General features: G+C 37.1%; 1 protein-coding gene across 5 annotated transcripts in view; it reads right to left on the minus strand.

The window, feature by feature from the left end:
• Window positions 1-23,690, minus strand: part of LOC108394392 (S-adenosyl-L-methionine-dependent tRNA 4-demethylwyosine synthase TYW1) — a 343,841-nt gene that overhangs the window by 22,077 nt on the left and 298,074 nt on the right. For all 5 annotated transcript variants that reach the window (XM_037002495.2, XM_073215219.1, XM_073215218.1 and 2 more), the window contains 2 exons: window positions 20,783-20,893; window positions 12,925-13,092 (listed from right to left, as the gene is read on the minus strand). In XM_037002495.2, coding sequence (XP_036858390.1) covers window positions 12,925-13,092; window positions 20,783-20,893 — 279 coding nt within the window. The remainder of the gene's footprint in view (window positions 1-12,924; window positions 13,093-20,782; window positions 20,894-23,690) is intronic.

Below are 23,690 nucleotides of genomic sequence, written 5' to 3' on the forward strand. Positions count from 1 at the left end.
GAAGAACTCAACACCAACCACTAACCAACAGGATTAAATAAACACTCGCCCAACAATAGCAGAATACATATTCTTAGCAAGCACACACAAACATTTACCAAGATAGAACACATTCTGGCCCAAGAAACAAACTTCAATAAATAAAAAGAACTGAGATCATTTAGACTATGTCTTCTGACTATAACAGAATCAAACTAGAAATTATTAACAAGAACACATCATAAAAACATCTAAACACTAAGAAACTTAACAACAAACTTTTAAATAATCCATGGGCCAAAGTGGAATATGTATATAGCATTAAATGCTTGCATTAGAAAAGAGGAAAAGTCAATAATCTAAGCTCTCATCTAAAGAAAATAGAAAAAGGAAAGCAAAAAAATGCAAAATAAACAGAAAGAAGGGCATAATAAAGGGCAGAAACCAATGAAATTGAAATTCAGAAAATCGAGAAAAGCAGTGAAACAAAAAGCTGGTTAGAACAAACAAAAAAAACTAACAAAGATAAAGCAGAGAAGACACATTATCACCCAGATCAGAAATAAAATGGGATCTTGTACAGACATCAAAAGGAAAATAAGATAACACTATGAACAATGTACTCACATAAATTTGGCAACTTAGATGAAATGGATCAATTCCTTGAAAAGACAAACTACTACAACTCACCAACATGGAAGATAATCTGAATAGTTCTGTAAATATTAGGGAAATGTAATTAATAACTTAAAAACTCTCTTCCAAATACCTCTAAATCCAGATAGTTTCACTGGAAAATTCTATGAAATATTTAAAGAAGAATTAACACCAGTTCTACACAATCCCTCCCAGAAAAGAGAAGAGAAGGAAACATTTCCCATCCTGTTTTGAGTTTGGTTTTACTATTACCAAAGTTACACAAAAAATGTATAAAAACAGAAAACTACAGACAAATATCCCTCATGACAAGAGAGGCAAAAACTTTAACAAAATACTAGCAAGCAGAATCCAACATTGAAAATGAAATATACACTATGACTAAGTAGGGTTTATTCTGGGGTGTGAGGATGGTTCAATATTCCAAAGGCCATGAAATTTATAACTTTAACAGATAAAAGAAGAAATATCACATGTTTATATCAACTGAGAAAAAACATTCCCTTAATTCAATATCCATTCATAATAAAAACTCTCAAAACACTAGTAATAGAGGGAAACTTCCTCAACTTGGAAAAGAATATGTGTAAAAAACCTACAGCTAACAACAAATTACATAATAGAAGGTTAAACACTTTCCTCCTAGTATCAGGAAAAAAGATAAGGATGTCCAAATCACCATTCTTATTCAGTAAAATACTAGAAGTCATAGTCAGTGTAATTAAGTAAAGGAAATTAGAGAGATGCCCATTGGAAAAGAAAAAATTATCCCTATTTGCAGATGACATAATGACCTATGGAGAACATCTCGAGATATCTACCAAAAATCCTCCTAGAATTAATAAGTAAGTTCAGCAAGGTTGCAAGATACAAGACCAATACAGAAAATTTAATTGTATTTCTATATATCAGCAATGAACATGTTTAAATTTTAAACAAATTTAAAATACAATGCCATTAATAATGACTACCAGAAAGGAAAAGAAATAGGTATAAATCTATCAAAGCACAGGAGTTATATGCAAAAAACTATAAAATGCTCATTGAAAAAACCAAAGCTTTAAATAAATGGAGAGACAGATCATATTTGTGAAAGGCAAATTAAGGCCCAATGAAATCACTATGAACATATTAGAACATCTAACTTAAAAATGCAATACTGTTTAGGATATGGAGAAACTAGATTTTTCACACATTGCTGCCAAGAATGTAAAATAGTACAGCCATTCTGTCAGTTTGACAGTGTCTTTAAAAAAAAAAACCTGAAATATACACTTAACATATGACCTAGAAACTGTACTCCTGGGCATTTATCCCTGAGAAATAAAAGCTATGTCCACACAAAAATCTGTACAAGCATGTTCAAAGCAGCTATATTTGTAATAGCTAAAACCAGGGAAAATCCAAAATGTCTTCAAAAGGTAAGTTGTTAAACAAACCAAGGTACACCCATACTTTGGATGGAATATTACCCAGTAATGGAATACTGCTCAATAATAAAAAAGAACAAATTGTTGACATGTGCAGCAAGTCAGATGAATCTCAAGGGCATTACACTGAGTGAGAAAAAGCCAATCTCAAAAGATCACATATTTTGTGATTCTGCTTATATACAATTCTCAAGATAATAAAATCATAGAGGTGTAGAATAGATGCATGGTTGCCAAAGCTTAAGGATACTTGGGGGTAGAGGGTGGGTTTGGCTCTAAAGGAGTAGCATAAGAAAGATCTTTGTGGTAACAAAAGTTTTATAACCTGATTGTTAATGATGACTTTATGCATCCACATGTGATAAAATGGTACAGTAAAACACACATACAAATAAATGAGTTTAAAACTGATGAAATCTGAATATAGTCTACTGATTTGTACCAATGTCTATGCCCTGGTTGTGGTATTGTAGTACAGCCATGTAAGATGTTATCACTGGGGCAACTGGGTGAAGGGCAGGTAAGCAGATCTTTCTGTACTACTTTTACAGCATCTTATGAATCTATAATTACTTCAAAATAAAAAGGTTTAGTATTCAGTTTTCTTTCATGGCTGTCTTCTGGAATAACAGTAGGAAAGCAGTCCTTCCGAACAACTGCAGATTTACTCTTATTCAGAGGCCCTGGGATTACTAGCAGAAATACCTGAGCAATCTCCTGAGAAAATGGGGAATGATAAACAGTTGTCTGATGACTGTGAGCTCTCTGGTTTCAGGTGACCTTTCCCAGCTTGTACATCAAAAGAGCCAATGTACCAGGTATGAGAAGTCACTACTTAATAAGTAGGAAGTGACTGGAAAATTATGAGGTGGGAATACTTAGATATTAACATAAAAAGGAAAAGAAGCACCAGAAAATACATAATTGGAAATAATCCAAATGAGATTGCTATTTCACTTTGGATGGGTTGCTATATTGTTTTCTTAGAGTCATGGTTTTCAAACTGTGAGTGCAGAGTACCCACTGGGATATTTTAAGTTCTGGAGGGAAAAACAGTGATACTGGACATCTGTTGGACAACACAGAAACTACTAGCTTGAGATAGTCCACAGTTCCAACATGAGGTTATGTTACATTTCTTTCAATTATATACATAAAACTGTTAGGTATTTCTTTCAATCTATAATTCTTGTGAAAAAATGACTGAGGCACTAGGAAACCATGAATGGGAAAGTTTGAGAAATTCTGCAATAGGTATGCCTTAGGGTGAGCACTCAGGAGTACTCACCATGATCATCTTCTCACTTGATGCTTCCTAAGCACAACCTTTTATAATCTTAGCCCCACGATCTGATATAGATATCCTTACTAGAACTTCTTCCTGGTATTGCAGTGATCTTATCCATTCTCTACCCCCATATTCCCAAACAAGCAAATAAAAACAAAAAGCAAATAACTGCCTCGGTGAAAGACACCATCACTATCATCCATTTACTCTGGTCAGAAAACAGGGAGTCATGCTTGAGTCCTCACACGCTTTAATAGCCTGCATTTAATACTTGGGCAAGTCCCTTCTTTTTTTTTTCATTATTTTTTTATTATTGCTATTATTAATATACAATTACATGAAGAACACTATGTTTACCAGGCTCCCCTCCTCACCAAGTCCCCTACACACACCCCACTACAGTCACTGTCCATCAGCGAAGAAAGATGCTGTATAATCACCACCTGTCTTCTCTGGGTTGTAAAGCCCTCCCCATAACCCCCCACTATACTATACATGCTAATGGTAATGACCCCCTTTCTTTCCCCCCGCACTTATTTCTCCCTTCCCACCCATCACCCCCAGTCCCTCTCCCTTTGGAAACTGTTGGTTCATTCTTGGGTTCTGTAATTCTGCTGCTGCTTTGTTACTTCAGTTTTTCTTTGTTCTTACACTCCACATATGAGTGAAATAATTTGGTATTTGTCTTTCTCTGCCTGGCTTATTTCACTGAGCATAATACCCTCTAGCTCCATCCATGTTGTTGTGAATGGTAGGATTTGTTTTCTTCTTATGGCTAAAGAACATTCTGTTGTGGATATGTACCACCTCTTCTTTACCCATTCATGTACTGATGGACACTTAGGTTGTTTCCATTTCTTGGCTATTGTATATAGTGCTGTGATGAACATATGGCTGCATCTGTCTTTTTCAAACTGGACTCCTCCATTCTTAGGGTAAATTCATAGAAGTGGAAATTCTGGGTCAAATGTTATTTCTATTTTGAGCATTTTGAGGAACCTCCATACTGCTTTCCACAATGGTTGAACTAATTTACATTCCCACCAGCAGTGTAGCAGGGTTCCCCTTTCTCTGCAACCTCGCCAGCATTTGTTGTTCTTTGTCTTTTGGATGGTAGCCATCCTTACTGGTGTGAGGTGATATCTCATTGTGGTTTTAATTTGCATTTCTCTGATGACAAGCAATATGGAGCATCTTTTCATGTGTCTGTTGGCCATCTGAATTTCTTCGTTGGAGAACTGTCTATTCAGCTCTTCTGCCCATTTTTTAATTGGATTACTTGCTTTTTGTTTGTTGAGGTGCGTGAGCTCTTTATATATTTTGGATGTCAACCCTTTATCGGATCTGTCATTTATGAATATATTCTCCCATACTGTAGGGTACCTTTTTGTTCTATTGATGGTGTCCTTTGCTGTACAGAAGCATTTCAGCTTGATATAGTACCAATTGTTCATTTTTGCTTTTGTTTCCCTTACCTGGGGAGATATGTTCAAGAAGAGGTCACTCATGTTCATGTCTAAGAGATTTTTGCCCATGTTTTTTTCTAATAGTTTTATGGTTTCATGACTTATGTTCAAGTCTTTGGTTCATTTCAAATTTACTTTTGTGTATGGGGTTAGACAGTGATCCAGTTTCATTCACTGTCCAGTTTTTCCAACACCATCTGTTGAAGATACTGTCATTTCCCCATTGCATGTCCATAGCTCCTTTATTAAATATTAATTAACCATATATGTTTGAGTTAATGTTTGGAGTCTCTATTCTGTTCCATTGATCTGTGGCTCTGTTCTTGGGCCAGTACCATATTGTGCTGATTACTGTGGCTCTGTAGTAGAGCTTGAAGTTGGGGAGTGAGATCCCCTGCAACTTTCTTCTTCTTTCTCAGGATTGTTTTAGCTATTCGGGGTCTTTGGTGTTTCCACATGAATTTTTGAACTATTTGTTCCAGTTCATTGAAGAGTGCTGTTGGTAATTTGATAGGGATTGCATAGAATCTGTATATTGCTTTGGGCAGGATGGCCATTTTGACAATATTAATTCTTCCTAGCCAGGAGCATGGGATGAGTTTCCATTTGTTAGTGACCTCTTTAATTTCTCTTAAGAGTGTCTTATAGTTTTCAGGGTATAGGTCTTTCACTTCTTGGTTAAGTTTATTCCTAGGTATTTTATTCTTTTTGATGCTCTTGTGAATGGAATTGTTTTCCTGATTTCTCTTTCTAGTAGTTCATTGTTAGTGTATAGGAAAGTCACACATTTCTGTGTGTTAATTTTGTATCCTGCAACTTTGCTGTATTCCAATATAACTTCTAGTAGTTTTGCAGTGGAGTCCTTAGGGTTTATGTACAATATCATGTCATCGGCAAATAGTGACAGTTTGACTTGTTCTTTACCAATGTGGATTCCTTGCATTTCTTTGTTTTGTCTAATTGCTGTGGCTATGGCTTCCAGTACTATGTTGAATAACAGTGGGGAGAGTGGGCATCCCTGTCTTGTTCTTGATCTCAGAGGAAAAGCTTTCAGCCTCTCGCTGTTCAGTATGATGTTAGCTGTGGGTTTATCATATATGGCCTTTACTATGTTGAGGTACTTGCCCTCTACACCCATTTTTCTGAGAATTTTTATCAATTATGGATGTTGAATTTTGTCAAATGCTTTTACAGCATTTATGTAGATGATCATGTGGTTTTTGTCCCTTTTTTTGTTGCTGTGGTGGATGATGTTGATGGATTTTCGAATATTGTACCATCCTTGCATCCCTGGGATGAATCCCACTTGGTCATGGTGAATGATCCTTTTGATGTATTTTCGAATTTGGTTTGCTAATATTTTGTTGAGTATTTTTGCAGCTATGTTCATCAGGGATATTGGTATGTATTTTTCTTTTTTGGTGGGGTCTTTGCCTGGTTTTGGTATTAGGGTGATATTGGCTTCGTAGAATGAATTCGGAAGTATTCCCTCCTCTTCTATTTTTTGGAAAACTTTAAGGAGAATGGATATTATGTCTTCTCTGTATGTCTGATAAAATTCCGAGGTAAATTCATCTGGCCCGGGGGTTTTGTTCTTGGGTAGTTTTTTCATTACCGCTTCAATTTCGTTGCTGGTAATTTGTCTCTTTAGATTTTCTGTTTCTGGGTCAGTCTTGGAAGGTTGTAGTTTTTTAGGAAGTTGTCCATTTCTTCTAGGTTTTCCAGCTCGTTAGCATATAGGTTTTCATAGTATTCTCTAATAATTCTTTGTATTTCTGTGGGGTCCGTCGTGATTTTTCCTTTCTCGTTTCTGATTCTGTTGTGTGTTGACTCACTTTTCCTCTTAACAAGTCTGGCTAGAGGCTTACCTATTTTATTTATTCTCTTGAAGAACCAGCTCCTGGTTTCATTAATTTTTTCTATTGTTTTATTCTTGTCAATTTTATTTATTTCTTCTCTGATCTTTATTATGTCCCTCTGTCTGCTGACCTTAGGCCTCATTTGTTCTTATTTTTCCAATTTCGATAATTATGACATTAGACTATTCATTTGGGATTGTTCTTCCTTTTTTAAATATGCCTGGATTGCTATATACTTTCCTCTTAAGATTGCTTTTGCTGCATCCCACAGTAGTTGGGGCTTTGTGTTGTTGTTGTCATTTGTTTCCATATATTGCTGGATCTCCATTTTAATTTGGTTATGGATACATTGATTATTTAGGAGCATGTTGTTAAGCCTCCATGTGTTGTAGGCCTTTTTGCTTTCTTTGTACAATTTAGTTCTAGTTTTACACCTTTGTGGTCTGAAAAGTAGGTTAGTAGGATTTCAATCTTTTTGAATTTGCTGAGGCTTTTTTTGTGGCCTAGGATGTGGTCTATTCTGGAGAATGTTCCATGTGCATTTGAGAAGAATGTGTATCCTGTTGCTTTTGGATGTAGAGTTCTATAAGTGTCTATTAGGTACATTTGTTCTAGTGTGTTGTTCAGTGCCTCTGTGTCCTTACTTATTTTCTGTCTGGTGGATCTGTCCTTTGGAGTGAGTGGTATGTTGAAGTCTCCAAAAATGAATGCATTGCATCCTATTTCCTCCTTTAATTCTGTTAGTATTTGTTTCACATATGTTGGTGCTCCTGTATTGGGTACATATATGTTTATAATGGTTATATCCTCTTGTTGGACTGAGCCCTTTATCATTTTGTAATGTCCTTCTTTATCTCTTGTTACTTTCTTTGTTTTGAAGTCTATTTTGTCTGATACTAGTATTGCAACACCTGCTTTTTTCTCCCTGTTGTTTGCATGAAATATCTTTTTCCATCCCTTGACTTTTAATCTGTGTATGTCTTTGGGTTTGAGGTGAGTCTCTTTTAAGCAGCATATAGATGGGTCATGCTTTTTATCCATTCCATTCCTGTGTGTCTTTTGTTCGGTACATTCAGTCCATTTACATTTAGGGTGATTATTGAAAGATATGTATTTATTGCCATTGCAGGCTTTAATTTTGTGGTTACCAAACATTCAAGGTTAGCTTCTTTACTATCTTACTGTCTAACTTAACTTGCTTATTGAGCTATTATAAACACTGTCTGATGATTCTTTATTTCTCTCCCTCTTATTCCTCCTCCTCCATTCTTCAAATGTTGGGTGTTTTGTTCTGTGCTCTTTTTAGGAGTGCTCCCATCTAGAGCAGGTGCTCTAAAATACCCTGTAGAGGTGGTTTGTGGGAGGCAAATTTCCTCAACTTTTGCTTGTCTGGGAATTGTTTAATCCCTCCTTCATATTTAAATGATAATCGTGCTGGATACAGTATTCTTGATTCAAGGCCCTTCTGTTTCATTGCATTAAATACATCATGCCATTCTCTTCTGGCTTATAAGGTTTCTGTTGAGAAGTCTGATGATAGGTTGATGGGTTTTCCTTTGTAAGTGACCTTTTTTTCTCTCTGGCTGCCTTTAATACTCTATCCTTGTATTTGATCTTTGCCATTTTAATTATTATGTCTCTTGGTGTTGCCCTCCTTAGGTCTCTTGTCACAGAACTTAGGAGTTCTGTGTGCTTCTGTGGTCTGAGAGTCCATTTCCTCCCCCAGTTTGGGGAAGTTTTCAGCAATTATTTCTTCAAAGACACTTTCTATCCCTTTTTCTCTCTCTTCTTCTTCTGGTACTCCTATAATGCAAATATTGTTCTGTTTTGATTGGTCACACAATACTTTTAATTTTCTCTCATTCCTGAAGATCCTTTTATCTCTCTCTGCATCAGCTTCTCTGCATTCTAGTCCATTAATGGTCTCTTGCATCTCGTCTATTCTGCTTTGAAGTCCTTCCAGAGATTGTTTTATTTCTGTATTCTCTGTCCTTAGTTCTTGCATATTTTTCTCTGCATGTCCATCAGCATGGTTATGACTTTTATTTTGAATTCTTCTTCTGGAAGATTGGTTAAATCTATCTCCCCAGATTCCTTCTCAGGGGAGGATGTGGAGGATGTCTGGGTTAGTCTGTTCTGGATCATATTTTTCTGCCTTTTCATGTTGATAGATGTAGTGGTATGCTCTTGGCTTGTCTGTCAGCTGGGAGAAGCAAGACGCTTTCCACTTGCTCCTGGTCTTTCTTTACTGGGACAATGGCGACTCCTAGTGGCTTGTGTTGGGCAGTTGCACGTAGACTGCATCTCTGTTTCTTGCCCAGCCACTATGGAGGAAACTCCCTTGCTGTGGGCATGGCCAGCCTCAGGCTGTTACTCTGCTATGGCGGGGCTGCGCCAGAGGCGGAATGGGTGGGAGGCTGGTAATCGCCGTGAGGGGTCTCAGAGCTGCCCTGCTGCCCAGGGGGTTAGGGCGCCCGGAGTTCCCCAGTATTCCCAGCTGCTGGGCTAAGTGTCCCAGGATGCTTCCGTCCAGCTGTGAGGTCCCTGTCCCTTTAAGACTTTCAAAAAGCACTCGCTTTTCTTTGTCCCAGGGGCGCTGGCTGCAGGGACCCGCTCGCAGGTTTTACTGTCCTGTTTTGCTAGTTTCCCGCACTCCTCGCACTGTGTGTCTGCGCTCTGGGTGCAGATGGCTAGCGCTGGCTATTTAGCAGTCCAGGGCTCCCTTTCCCTCCCCATTCCGACTCTTCTTCCTCCAGGAGCTGGGGTGAGGGGCGGTTGGGTTCCGCCGGGCCGAGGCTTGTATCTTACCCCCTTCATGTGGCGCTGGGTTCTCGCGGGTGTGGATGTAGTCTGGCTGTTGTCCTATATCTTCTGATCTCTCTTTTAGGGATAGTTGTATTTGCTGTATTTTCAAAAATATATATGTTTTTGGGAGGAGATTCCCACTGTCCTACTCAAGCCGCTATCTTGGCTCCCTCCACCACCTTCTTTTGTCCTTTGTTTTACACTCTCATCATTTTACCCTTGGACTCTTATTACAGTTTTTAATTGATTTCATTCTTGGTAATGTTGTTAGAGAAATTTTTATTGAACTCAACTATGATTGTGTCAGTCCCCTACTTAAAACCCTTCAGTGCCTGCTTACACCCAGTAGGAGAAAGAAAATGTAGGATGTCATTCAATGCCATCAGTGATCTTGTTCCTGCCTAATAATCTCCCTTCTTTTCCCTTCAACCTTTCTCTTGACCTGTATCCATACCAAACTGTAGTTCTCCAGTGTTCCATGCCTCTGCAATTCTCCAGGGACTTTTTCTTGTATTGTTTCTTGCTTGAATGTCCTTCCTACCTTGGCCATCATTTAAGATCCAGTCAAACAGAAACTCCTCTGTGAATCCTTTCCTGATAGTACCATATAGTCTCAAATATACCTGCTTTGGGCTCCATTCTATTCTTCCATCTGGTAAAACTTTAGGGACATATGTTCAGATATTATTTTTCTGTTGTACCATTCTTGAAGGCAGGTACCATTCTTTTATTTTTTAACTCATCTTTGTGTTCTTAATACCCAGCACAGTGCCTGACACAATTGGGTACTTAACAATCATTTAAGAAAATAATGAAGGTCAATCTCAAGACTACTCTCTGCTAGCTTATACATTGTACATATGTCTATTATTGTACTTATCACACAAAATTTTGGTTATTTGGTACCTTCTGAGATCTACCTGTGGATAGAGGAGAAAAAGAAAGAAGCCACCGTAGGGAAATGGCAGATTACTGTAAAAGGAGCAACAAGAGCCAACAATTATTGATGGAATTTTAAGAGATGGGGAATATCTTTACTGTGTTCAAAGGAAACAAATGCCAACCTAGACATTCATACTCAGCCAAAATATACATTTCAGAAAAAACCTGAGAATTTGCCATAAGCAGCCACCCACTAAAGGATACTTTAAAAGGTGATTTTTTGGGCAGAAGGAAAATAATCCCAGTTGGTAGTCAAAAATGCAGAAAGAAATAAGAGAGCAAAATATTGTTAAAAATGCAGGTAAACCTAAACGAATACATAAAATAGTAACAATATTGTCTGTACACATATTTATAATTTAATGTATGTAACAATAACAGCACATGGGTCATGAAGGGAAAAGTGGAAGTCAAGGGTTCTAGAGTTCTTGTCTGGCATAGTTAGAGGATAGAAATATTCTTTTTAGACTTGGATTAGTCAAGGATGCATGCAGTAATTTCTAGTGCAATTACAAAAAGAACAGAAAAGAGGATATATTTCCCAACCTAAGTAGAGGGAAAATAAGACCTCTTATGTCTGAGAAAATGAAAGAAATGCAGAAAAAGAGGGCAGAGTAGTTCAAGAAGAAACTGGAGTGGCACAGTCTAATCACATAGGCCCTAGGAGCTGTACTAAAGATTTTGATTTTCATAATAAAAGCAATGGGAAGTCACAGAAGGCACCTAAACAGGAAAGATCTACATTGTACAAAGACTTCTTTGGCTATGATATGAAGAAAAGGCTTAATGGAGGAAGAGAGAACTTTACCACCACTGTCAGGGTTATTCCCAGAGCACTGCCTCTTCAATCAAAGAGTTTTTTTAAGGTACTATTTACTAAAAAAAGTAACAGTGAATAAGAAGCTAGAAAATAAAATATAGTTTTTTGGCTTTAGTTTTTAAGATTTACTTTGTAAGTTAATTATTTTATAGCTATTTTAATTAACATTTCAAATACCAGGTGGTCTCTATTTCTTTGTTCCTTTATACTCCCTGAACATATTCTTCTGTCACAATATTCACATTTGACAGACCATAGGTCAGCTATACACAATCTAACTGCCACCAAAGCATGAGAGACTTTTAACCTCATATTTGCTTGAAATTAGAGAATGTGCAATTTTAATTGAGCAAGTTTCATATTATTAAATGTAGTTAACCTGAGAAGCTTTTCAGTCAGCCACTTCGTTTTTGGAGAGGGAAAATTAGGCCTTTCATGCTCAAATTAAGCCTGACTTTACTTGTATAAAAAGCATTTATTAAGATGACTATCCCATCCTTGACCTTTACTACCTTTTTGGTATTAATCTATCTTTATTGTGATAAATTCACATACGAAAAACTTTGGCCTTTTCAAGTGTGCAGCTCAGCAGTTTTTAGTACAGTCACAAAGTTGAGCAGCTAGCAGCACTAATTAATTCCACAACATTTTCATCACCACAAGAAATGCCATGCCACCTGGCAGTCACTTCCCACTCTGCCCTTCCCCCAGCCACTGGCAACCACCAACCTACTTTACTTCTCTATGTATTTGTGTATTCTGGATTTTTCATATAACTGGAATTATATAATATGTGGCCTTTTGTGCCTGGCTGTTTCTCACCTACAATAATGTTTTCAAGGTTCATCAAGATCCACTTAAAAAAAAAAGAACCCCTTTTAAAAAGGCATCTTTTAATGGAGAATTTGAACAGAAAACTAGGCAGAGTAGTATAACAAACCTCTGTGAATCAATTATCCAACCTCCACAAGCCCCAGTCCATGCATACACCCATGTACGTGTTACCATGTACTGTTCTGAATCAAATTCCAGATGCTGCATTATTTCTGTGCATATATTTCAGTAAGGACATATTGTTATGACAGCTACTCTACCACTGGCTTTCTGATTAGAATTTTTTCTTTCTTACCTTAGCCTTCTTCTACCAAGAACTGAATTTTTCCTTTGCTAGCACTTATTTACTAGATTAGTATTAGATTTGAATGTTTGTTCCTCTAGTAAAAGCACTAAAGGGAGAAATTGGAAACCAAAATTCCAGCAAGATTTCTCCAGAGGCTAAGATTCAAAATGATCTAAGATTTGATAAATATCTCAGTATTTCTTCTGAGAGTCAGAAATACTTATATGGGTGCTGTTTACTATTGTAGCTTCCCTTTGCCATTCTGGGAAAGGAGTAAAGGCTATTACAAGGTGTTTGGCTTTTGTTCTTTAGCATGCACCAATTACACACCAGAAAGCACTCCAAGTGCCTAAGTGAGGGCTGAAAACAAAGAAATGTCACACAGAATAGAGTTTATGAGCCCAACAGACAGAATTCAGGGCTTTCTTAATGTTTGTTTTAGGAAAGGTGGCAAATAAGTAGTCACTATAGCAAGGAAAGCAGAAAAGAAGGAGAAAAAAGGAGGAAGATCAGTAAGGGTAAGGGTGATAGAAGAATGCACACCTGAGTTATTCTCACCTTTTTGTGAGCTATCAGGAGGCAATTGGAATGTTCATGTTCACAAGCAATTTCATAGTCAGGGATCAGATCCACCAGCTCACGGACAAAATGTACCACTTCCTCATGCCAGGGCATGTTGGCCATGGTAAGACTGCTTGCTGAACTCTCTCCACAGTAGGTAACACCCTGCGGAAACATTACAACAGTTAGAGACAATTAAAGACCTTCTTAAATGTCACAGAGTCAGAGTTTGAGAGCTAGAAAGCCTTCTAGGGGCCATCTAATCCAACCTGATCCAATTTTAAAGTGAGGAGAGTGAAACAAAGATGATAAAATTCACTTAGGAACTCAGACAAGTACTTAGTGACAAAGGCAGATCTGAGACTCCCAGACTGATGCTCCTTCCACCCTATGACACTGCTGGGGCTCGGGCAGCTGAGCATTGTGCTGTCACAATCTATGCTGCCCAGTCGCAATGATATATATTGGCCAATAACCTATTTTTCCATTCAAATTCATTTGTGCACTCTAATAATTTAATTCTCAAGGGACTATAATCCTCTAGTACAATAACCAAAGCATACTTGATACCCACACAAATTTACTGAACAATTTATTCACTGGGAAAATAATATGAGCTCCCATTTTCCAGTATAGTGTAGATTTACAGTTGGTGCATATTTTCTGTAAAGGGCCAGATAGAGAGCCCTTTGATATTATTCTTTATGGAGATCACTTAGTAATACGTTTTATAAGGGTATATGTATAAACACAGAATCATGCCAAATAGGAAATTCATTTGTGGATATACATACAGATCTTTACACGCATCTCCACAAGTATATCTCACCTCTTCAGAAACTCCTCCTATTCACACAAATGCAGTAAGAAAAATTAGTTTCTAACTCTTTTGAACTCTACCTGACAGTCCAGGCATACAAGACCCAAAAGTTTCACAACTAAGTTCTCTATCTGATAAGCTGCATAATGATTAATAATTGATTTTCTAATAATAAGGGGTATCTTAACTTTGTAGGCTCTTTAAATACCCCAGAATCAAACTTCCTTGACAAACAGTTTGAATATTCTAGACATGCTGCTAAGTAGGGAATAACTTAAAGAGACATGCACTCATATACCCTCTGTCTCTCAATCTCTCTCTCTCTCTCTCAACACACACACACACACACACACACACACACACAGAGATTGGAGCGGGTAGAATGACATTAAATGAAAAACCCACTGCAGAGTGATCCTGACCGTGCAGCTGGCAGAGCTGGTAGCTGGTTGAAAACTCGGATGAGCTCGGCAAAATTCTGTGCCAGATGGCTATTCAAAGGGATCACTGGTGTACTAAAATAGGATGGACTTTGCTGAGCTAAACTACAGGCAACTCAGCTTAATGACAGCAAACAAGAGAATCTTCTCTATTAGTACAATGATTTATAGAATTCATTAAACTGGGCTTGAGTTTTATGTGAATAAACAAAGCAAATAATTAAATAGTTTAAAAAACCCTTTAAGAAAATATGGCTGAAAATTGGGCTAAATTTACCCAAATGTATAAAAAAAATGAAAATGACTTACTGATAGGTCAAATTAGTCATAAAAAGGAGCTTTACTTCAATTTAAATACTGTTTATGATGCATGAAACAGGTGAACAACCATGTATATACTAGCTAGTTCAAAGGAATTTATTTTTAATATTTAAAAAGTTACTTCCTTGAAGCAGAGGTTTTAGATAAGATCTTATACTCATGACAATGGCTTTGGAAAATATTTTAATATTTCTTATTCAACAATAATAAATCATGAAATATTAAGGAGAGATTTGGTTTGGAAATGAAACAAGGGAACGAATGCCATAGTTCATTATTATGCCTTCACATAATACTTTTCCATACATCTGCATGATGTTTTATAGTTAACAAAGCATTTTCATGTATAAGTTCTCATTTTAGCCAGACAAAATCCTCTGAGGTAGGCAGTATGGGTATATTCCTCAGCCAACCACTGAGCCTGAGCCTTCATCATGACAGAATGACTATGGCAGAAATCTGTACCAGTGATTCAGTCTGCAGTCCCCTGGAAAGCCCTGAGCCCTCATTCCATTTGGCTCCTAATGCCCCCATCTCTGGTTGCCCCCTTTTCGTTTTGGTTACTTCAGTTCATCCTACACTCTAGTCTACTGATGATTTGCCCTCGCTCTATTCCCAGTCACATTTGACCCTGAATTGTCTAAAAATGTGTCATGTTCACTCAGGTGACAGCTGTTTGCCCCTTTCTCATCCCACTGCCACCCTGGCCCTGACCCCATTTGGTACCAGCACCAGGTTCTTCCCTCACAACTTTGTAAGAAGAATGACCCCAAGGAAATGGATGGGTACAATGTGGCAATCAAAAAGCACTCTCTCCTATATCTACAGGTGGAGGGGTGACAAGCAGAACCAAAGAAAGTTCCTGAAAAAACATGCCCACTTATGCACCTTCAGGCTCATAGTGAAAAGCATAACTCACCCACAACATTGGTGACTTCAGAAAGACCACTCTCCTTGAGGGGAGGGGGAACATAAGATCATTTTTACTGGCTGCCTGAAAAGTTCACGTGGGGATTCAAGGTCTGTGTGAAGAACAGTATTTTGGCAGTTTAACTATTTGATACCCTAAGAAACTGACTGGGTGTCCAAGACTCCTGATATATTTTTGGTCCCCTATAGTTTGATTAGAAAAGAAACACTGTCTGCATGGCTTTTTGCAGCAAATTAGCCCAAACATGTCACGTCTTTATCCGAAAAATGCTTCAATAGCATGTCACAAAGGAGCAGCCCAAGCTTCTCAGCATGGCTCATCATGAGGCTTTCTTCCTAGATGGCCCCACTCAGGATCCAGTCTTTACCTGGCTGAACACCCCACCATCTATTTAATCTCTGTCCAGGAACCCCTCCTCCATCTCATCCCAATCTCACCACATCCTGTGCATGTCTTTAACTGGTATGATGATGTGTCTAATATCCGAATTCTGAGAGGGCAAGGGTTACACCGTGTTCTCTGTACCCTTAACCAATCTATGCTGAATGACCTAAAGAGCAAGCTGCATACTCTTCTATGATGTTCAATTCCAGCACTCTTTTCTGATCTAATATAAAACTGCATTCACATTTTTCAGGATTTTTCTAGTCCTTAATGATTATGAACCAACTGATAAACACAGAAAGAGAGAGAGGTTACACGAAAACACTTGCTTTGTAAGATGCATTCTGCAAGGAATGAACTCTGTGGACAGTTACAGTGCTAACAGTAAGAGAGTTTTAAATCATTTGACAACAAATAATTACTAAGCCCTTACTATTCTCAAGGTGTGATGCTAGGCAGAGAATTCAATGACAGTATTTCATTTACAAATGGATTGTGTGATGAAAGTCTTTCAGTAAGGTAGGTATTTGTAACATGAAACACATTTTCAAACAAGCAAGCAAATAATGATAGTTAAGATTCTCAGGCTAGCAAATAAAGGCCTATTTAAACTTAATGAAGCTAAAATATATGTTAATTTACAAGGGAATATACTAGAAAAAAATATTTTATAAGACCAGCAATGAAAGAAAAGAGGAAATCAATGTAATGAAGAAATAGCTTATATTAATTCAATTTAAATAAACGTGCTTAATGGAAAGTGATCTAAATGTTAACTGAATCCAAGCATACATTATCCCACTGAATTCTCAAACCTATTAAATTGATATTATGATTATTCTAATTTTAGTATTGAGGAAATTTAGGCTCAGATAGAATAAGTAACCTGTCTGTCCCAGTCTACAAGAGTACATTTTAAGAGTGTATCAGAGCTGTGCTCTTCCCCCTTCCCAACATGAGAATCTATTGAGACACCTCTGCTCTCTCCACATACGTATGTCCTGGAAACACAGACAAAGGATTTAACAGTATCATGTTTGCTTCTGCAGAGTTCCAAGCATATCACTAACCTAGAGTCAATCTGCATTATCAATTTTATATTTTCAGGGCATTTATGTGACCTTGAGATATTACTACATTTTATCCCCACCCCCTTTTGACGGTTAGGCCCTGGGAGACTTTTTTTTGGTAAGAGTATAGGTAAGGGCCAAACCTCCAAGAGCCATTCTGTGTCAGTGGGTACATTTTTTCCTAATTTGTCCTTTTATTGAAGGATAAATTTCTGTTGTTTAAACCTAAATACTGCCTCTACTGGAGCTATGGAGCACCACATGGGTGGGCTTTTTTCTTCTAGTCCCTAAGGAATTCCCTCACAGAGCTGACAGATTAGCTATGCTTTCAAAAGTATGTTTATCATAACATATTTGCTACTAAGTAGGTTTTTTCTGGAAGGAATTTGAGGTTATCGTACCTTACAATATCGTTAACTCTTGTCAATGTTTTTTTGGAGAGGGTTTATTTTTATTATTTTTAGAACTCTTCTGTTCTAATAAGACAACAAAATGTTGCCTTTTCAGACATTAAATAGTTGAATTCTATTGAACAGGAAAACATTCCTTCTCCATTTGCTGATTTCATTTCAATTACCTGAATTTCAAAAGTAGTGCATGCTCATATAACACAGAACTATAAGAAGTAAAATTACTAAGCCTTTCCTTCTCTCAAAATGAGCACTATTTATGTTAACGATCTGCTATATATCCTTTTATACTCTTCTTATATAAATATGTCTAAACATATACCATTAAAAATATAATCAAATAATAAATAGTATCTTTTAAGTTGCTTTGTTTCTTAATAGTATACTCTATTCTGTAAATATCCCTTTCCTACTTCAGTTTGAAAGGGAAATAGTTCATTAACTTGCTGGACAAATGAGAAGTGAGTTTAACAAGCATGTGATCCAGTCCTCAATGATCCAGGTACCTATATTGTAAGGCCATTTCTCCCATAGGTCTTCTTTAAGAGACAAGTTGATCATCACCATGTTTTCCCCAGGTACAATACAAACCGTTAACTATTAAATTTTGTCATTTCAATAAGATATTTTTACATTGTGATTAGATTACGTTTCACCAAGAATTTTTAGATACAATTCCTCAAAGTAGCTCATTTTTCTTTTGTTGACTTTGCCTTGTTCACTAATTTATTCTATTCCCAAATAGCATATATATATTAAATTTAGTATTTCTGGTGCTTTGACAAAGCCTAGCACTTTGAGGTCAAAAATATTTGTTGAATGCAAGGATAAAACAGTAAAACGGAAATCTTGTTTGAAAGAAACTATGTCATTTTAACACCTCAGCTATAGATAGAAAGCTTTGTCTATTTTCCTAGTTATGTTAATAGTTTGTCAAATTAAAAAATGCCCATCAGAGATTTACACTGTTTACAAAACAGCCATCTTTCTTTAAAAAATAACACTGGTTGATTCTTTTCAGATTATAAAATATCTCATTCACTATAGAAAACATGACTGCAAAGACAGTAGGGAAGAAAATAATAGAGAGGAAAGAAGGAAAAAGAAAGGCGGCTGTGTACTCTAGCCAAGTTGTTTTATAATAGAGGTTTTACTGCAGCATCATTCAAGGCAGCATTCTTTAATAGCTAAATCATAGTTTAGAATACCATTAATACCTGATGTTGGCAAGGTAGTCTTAAGCTGGCACAGTTTTTCAGATGTAGTTTGTATATCTGCATCATTAGAGTTCTTGCCAAGAGTTCCCTCTTGAAATTAAGAGCAATTTTAAAAGGAAAGAGTGTCTTTGGCCTGACTAGAGAGAAAATGTTATAAACTCAGACAGCAACATTTTATCTGTTCTTACCTTCCTACCCTCCGGAGTACAGTAACACAGAAAGCTGAACTCAGTAAAAGACAGCTGTAAAAGTCTAAAATATCCTTTGATAAGGCAGAGAGACAATTCAGCTTCTAAACATACTGAAAAGTGGAGCTTTCAGAGGCTAGGTGCATTTTCTGGCCACTTTCTCTATTTTTGTGGATTCTCAATTGTCCAAGAAAGCCATTTGCCTCTTAACACTCCATAGCTTTAACTACCATCTCATGCTGATGATTTCCAAATTACTATTGCTAGCCCTGTCTTAGCACTAAAACTTCAGGATTATATAATCTATGGCCTATTTGAACCTATACTTAGATATTTAAGAGTATCTGGAATTATTAAGGCCAACACAGAATTCATGAAATTATTCCCCAAACTTGCCTCCCTCCTCCACTGGTCTTTTCCATCCCAGTAAACTGTTTCACATCCACACAACTGCTTAAGCAAAAAACCCACTCGATTCCTTCTGTTCTTTTACTCCTTACATCTCATCTAGTAACAAATTCTGTTGGTTCTACCTCCAGAATTTATCCGAAATGCATCCCTTCATCTAACTGTATTATCTTCCCCAAGTCATCATAGCAAAAGCTTTGTAACTGGTCTACCCCCTTCTATTACTGCCCTCTATAATCTATTCATGACAGCAGCAGGTAATCTTTTAAAATCATAAATCAGATCCCATCACTCTCCAGTACAAAACCTTTCTCAAGTACACCTAGTATTTAAAAAGCTTGCCAGTAAACCTACTATAAAACCCAATTCTCTTATCCTTGCTTGAAAAGCCTAACAAAATCTGGCCCCAGCCACTTCTCTGATTCATCTTGTGTCACTGCCAACTCTAACTGCCCAGCTGACATCATGTTGGACCTCTGAGCACCAGCTATGCCAACTGCACAGAATGCCTAACCCCAAGCCTTTGCATACTGCACTGCTCTTACTATTTAGGTACCAGTCTTTAAAAATCATCTCCTCAGAGAAGCCTTTCTGCTTAAGAAACAGCCAACCACAATATCTAGTAGAACAATGTATACATTTACTCTTTAACATCAATCTACTTATAGGAATCCTACCCAAAAAATATATGACAGAGACACTGCATGCCTCCTGCTGGAAGGATACAATACCACTAAGGAAATGATTTTGAAATGTGCACACACACACACACACACAAATCTGATCAGCCTTCTCTTGATCTAACTACCAACCCACAAGAAATACAAGGTGCAGAGGAACATGCAATCAGCAAAATCCAAAATATAAATACGGGAATGAGCCAGGACAAACAATTCATTTTCTTCAACAAAACAAATCACAAAAGGGAAGAAAACACATGGAAGATGAACTAATAGATTAAAAGAAATTTAAGAGAAATAATCTAATTACAGCCATTTTGGATCCAGATTCAAAAATACAGTTTAAAGAAGAAGAAATAATTGGCCAACTTTGAAACCTTTTATGTTCCAGAGTATAGTTAAAATTGTTTAGTTGTGAAAACAGTATTCTGAAAAAGTGTTTAAAATGAGTGTCTATCTTTTAGCGATATTCACTGAAACAGCTGTAGATGAATGATATAAATGTGGGGGTTTGTTTCAAAATAATAGATTAAGGGCAGAAAAATAAATAAGGGTATAATTGAAATAAGACTGGTCAAGAGTTGATAATTTCTGAAGCTGGGTGATGGACGGATGGATGTTCGTTAGACCAGTCTCTCTTTTCTACTTCTGTATATGTTGGAAATTTTCCATAATAAAAATTCATTTTAAAGCCAACCAAGTACTCACTTTAACACTATTTTATTTCTCAGAATATTAATGTTACTATGTAGTTTTTAATTATTTATTTTCTGTTGACTGTGTACCTTTCAGTAAATATAAAGAGCAAAAGCTTAGTCTGTACCACTATTATCCCTAATGCCTAGAACAGAGCCAGGTTTTGACTAACATTTGTGAATGAGTAAGTAAAGCATCTAGGACCTCCTGTACAATTTTAGATTTTTAACTCCACCGTGGCAAATAGGGCATAGTGGGGAATGTGCATGGCATGCCCATCTGGAGCTTACCTTGACTTCAATGAAGTCAGGACTCCCCAGGAACACCAGCTCAGCATAGGCCTGGAGCTCATCCACATTCCATGCTTTCACTAGAGTCAGCCTGTAGACAGTACGCTGTTGCTAAAACAAAAGAAAAGCCAACTTTGTTTTTATCTTGGTAGAAGTCACACCTAGGAAGATTTTCAAATTTCTTCAACCCAAAGAGAAGCCTGGTGAGGTGAACTCTATCATGAACTTCTACAAATCAAAAGTTATATGTTGTAGGAAGATTTAAAAAATGTGAACAATGTAAAAATAATCCCATAAGTCTAATAAAAGCAAAGATATTGATATATTTCTTCTCTCACAGTATCTAGTCCTATATTAGGCACCCAAAAGTTTCTTAACAATACACACTAAATTAGATTTAGTAGGGAATAGTATATTGACCGAATAGTTTAAGACTACCAAAAAATAATTCAAATCACCTTCAGGTTTTCGGCTACCAACCACTCAAGTTGTTTATCATAAGAATTTCTAATTCATCTTGTCCTCTTCCCTGCTTTCTCACTATTTAACCATCTCTTGTTGGCAGAAAAGGCAGATTTATCAACTGTCAGTGTCGGCATGTTTACCATATAGTCAAAAGGGTTATGGTTTTCTGAAGTGCAATTAGACAATAGTGATCAAAGTCTTTGAAAAGTGTACACCCCTTTTAAGATCAGGAACAAGACAAGGATGCCCCCTCTCCCCACTTTTATACAACATAGTTCTGGAGGTATTAGCCATGGCAGTAAGAAAACACAAATAAATAAAACGCATCCAGACTGGTAAGGAAGAAGTCAAACTGTCCCTGTTTGCAGATAACATGATATTATATTAAAAAATCCTAAAGAATAAACTCCAAAACTACTAGATGTAATATCTGAATTCAGCAAAGTTGCAGGATACAAAATTAACAGACAGAAATCTGTGGCTTTCCTATACACTAACAATGAAACACTAGAAAAAGAAATCAGGAATGCCATTTCATTCACAATTGCATCAAAAAGAATAAAATATTTAGGAATAAACCTAACCAAGGAAGTGAAAGACCTATACCCTGAAAACTATAAGACACGCTTAAGAGAAATTAAAGAGGACACTAACAAGTGGAAACTCATCCCATGCTCTTGGCTAGGAAGAATTAATATTGTCAAAATGGCCATCCTGCCCAAAGCAATATACAGATTCAATGCAATGCCTTTCAAAATTCCAACAGCATTCTTCAACAAACTGTAACAAATAGTTCTAAAATTCATATGGAACCACAAAAGACCCTGAATAGCCAAAGCAATCCTGAGAAGGAAGAATAAAGCATGGGGGATCTCACTACCGAACTTCAAGCCCTATTACAAAGCCACAGTAATCAAGACAATTTGGTACTGGCACAAGAACAGATCCACAGACCAGTGGAACAGAATAGAGAGTCCAGATATTAACACAAACATACATGGTTAATCAATATATGATAAAGGAGCCATGGACATACAATCGGGAAATGGCAGCCTCTTCAACAGTTGGTGTTGGCAAAACTGGACAGCTACATGTAAGAGAATGAAACTGGATCATTGTCTAACCCCATACACAAAAGTAAATTCGAAATGGATCAAAGACCTGAATGTAAGTCATGAAACCATAAAACTCCTAGAAAAAAACATAGGCAAAAATCTCTTGGACATAAACATGAGCAACTTCTTCATGAACATATATCCCTGGACAAGAGAAACAAAAGCAAAAATGAACAAGTGAGACTACATCAAACTGAAAAGCTTCTATACAGCAAAGGACAGGACCAATAGAACAAAAAGACATCCTACAGTATGGGAGAATATATTCATAAATGACAGATCCAATAAAGGGTTGACATCCAAAATGTATAAAGAGCTCACGCACAACAAACAAAAAGCAAATAATCCAATTAAAAAATGTGCAGAGGAGCTGAACAGATGGTTCTCCAAAGAAGAAATTCAGATGGCCAACAGACACATGAAAAGCTTCTCCACATCACTAGTCATCAGAGAAATGCAAATAAAAACCACAATGAGATATCACCTCACACCAGTAAGGATCGCCAACATCCAAAAGACAAACAACAACGCATGTTGGCAAGGTTGTGGAGAAAGGGGAACCCTCCTACACTGCTGGTGGGAATGTAAATTAGTTCAACCATTGTGGAAAGCAGTATGGAGGTTCCTCAAAAAACTCAAAATTGAAATACCATTTGACCCAGGAATTCCACTCCTAAGAATTTACCCTAAGAATGGAGGAGTCCAGTTTGAAAAAGACAGATGCAGCCATATGTTCATCACAGCACTATATATAACAGCGAAGAAATGGAAGCAACCTAAGTGTCCATCAGTACATGAATGGGTAAAGAAGAGGTGGTACATATCCACAACAGAATGTTCTTTAGCCATAAGAAGAAAACAAATCCTACCATTTGCAACAACATGGATGGAGCTAGAGGTTATTATGCTCAGTGAAATAAGCCAGGTGGAATAAGACAAGTACCAAATGATTTCACTAATCTGTGAAGCATAAGAACAAAGGAAAAACTGAAGGATCAAAACAGCAGCAGACTCACAGAACCCAAAATGGACTAACAGTTGCCAAAGGGAAAGGAACTGGGGGTGATGTGGGGTGGTGGGAAGGGAGGGAGAAGGGGAATAAGGAGCATTACAATTGGCACACATAATAACGTAGCAGTGGGTGGCATGGGGAAGGCAGTACAGCACAGAGAAGTCTAGTGATTCTATAGCATTTTACTATGCTGATGGACAGTGATTGTAATGGGGTATGTGGTGGGGACTTGATTATGGGGGGAATCTAGTAATCACAACGTTGTTCATGTAAATGTACATTAATGATACCAAAATAAAAAATAAATAATAATTAA

This window comes from Manis javanica, chromosome 10 (genome assembly GCF_040802235.1).
Source record: "Manis javanica isolate MJ-LG chromosome 10, MJ_LKY, whole genome shotgun sequence".
Classification (NCBI taxonomy): domain Eukaryota; kingdom Metazoa; phylum Chordata; class Mammalia; order Pholidota; family Manidae; genus Manis; species Manis javanica.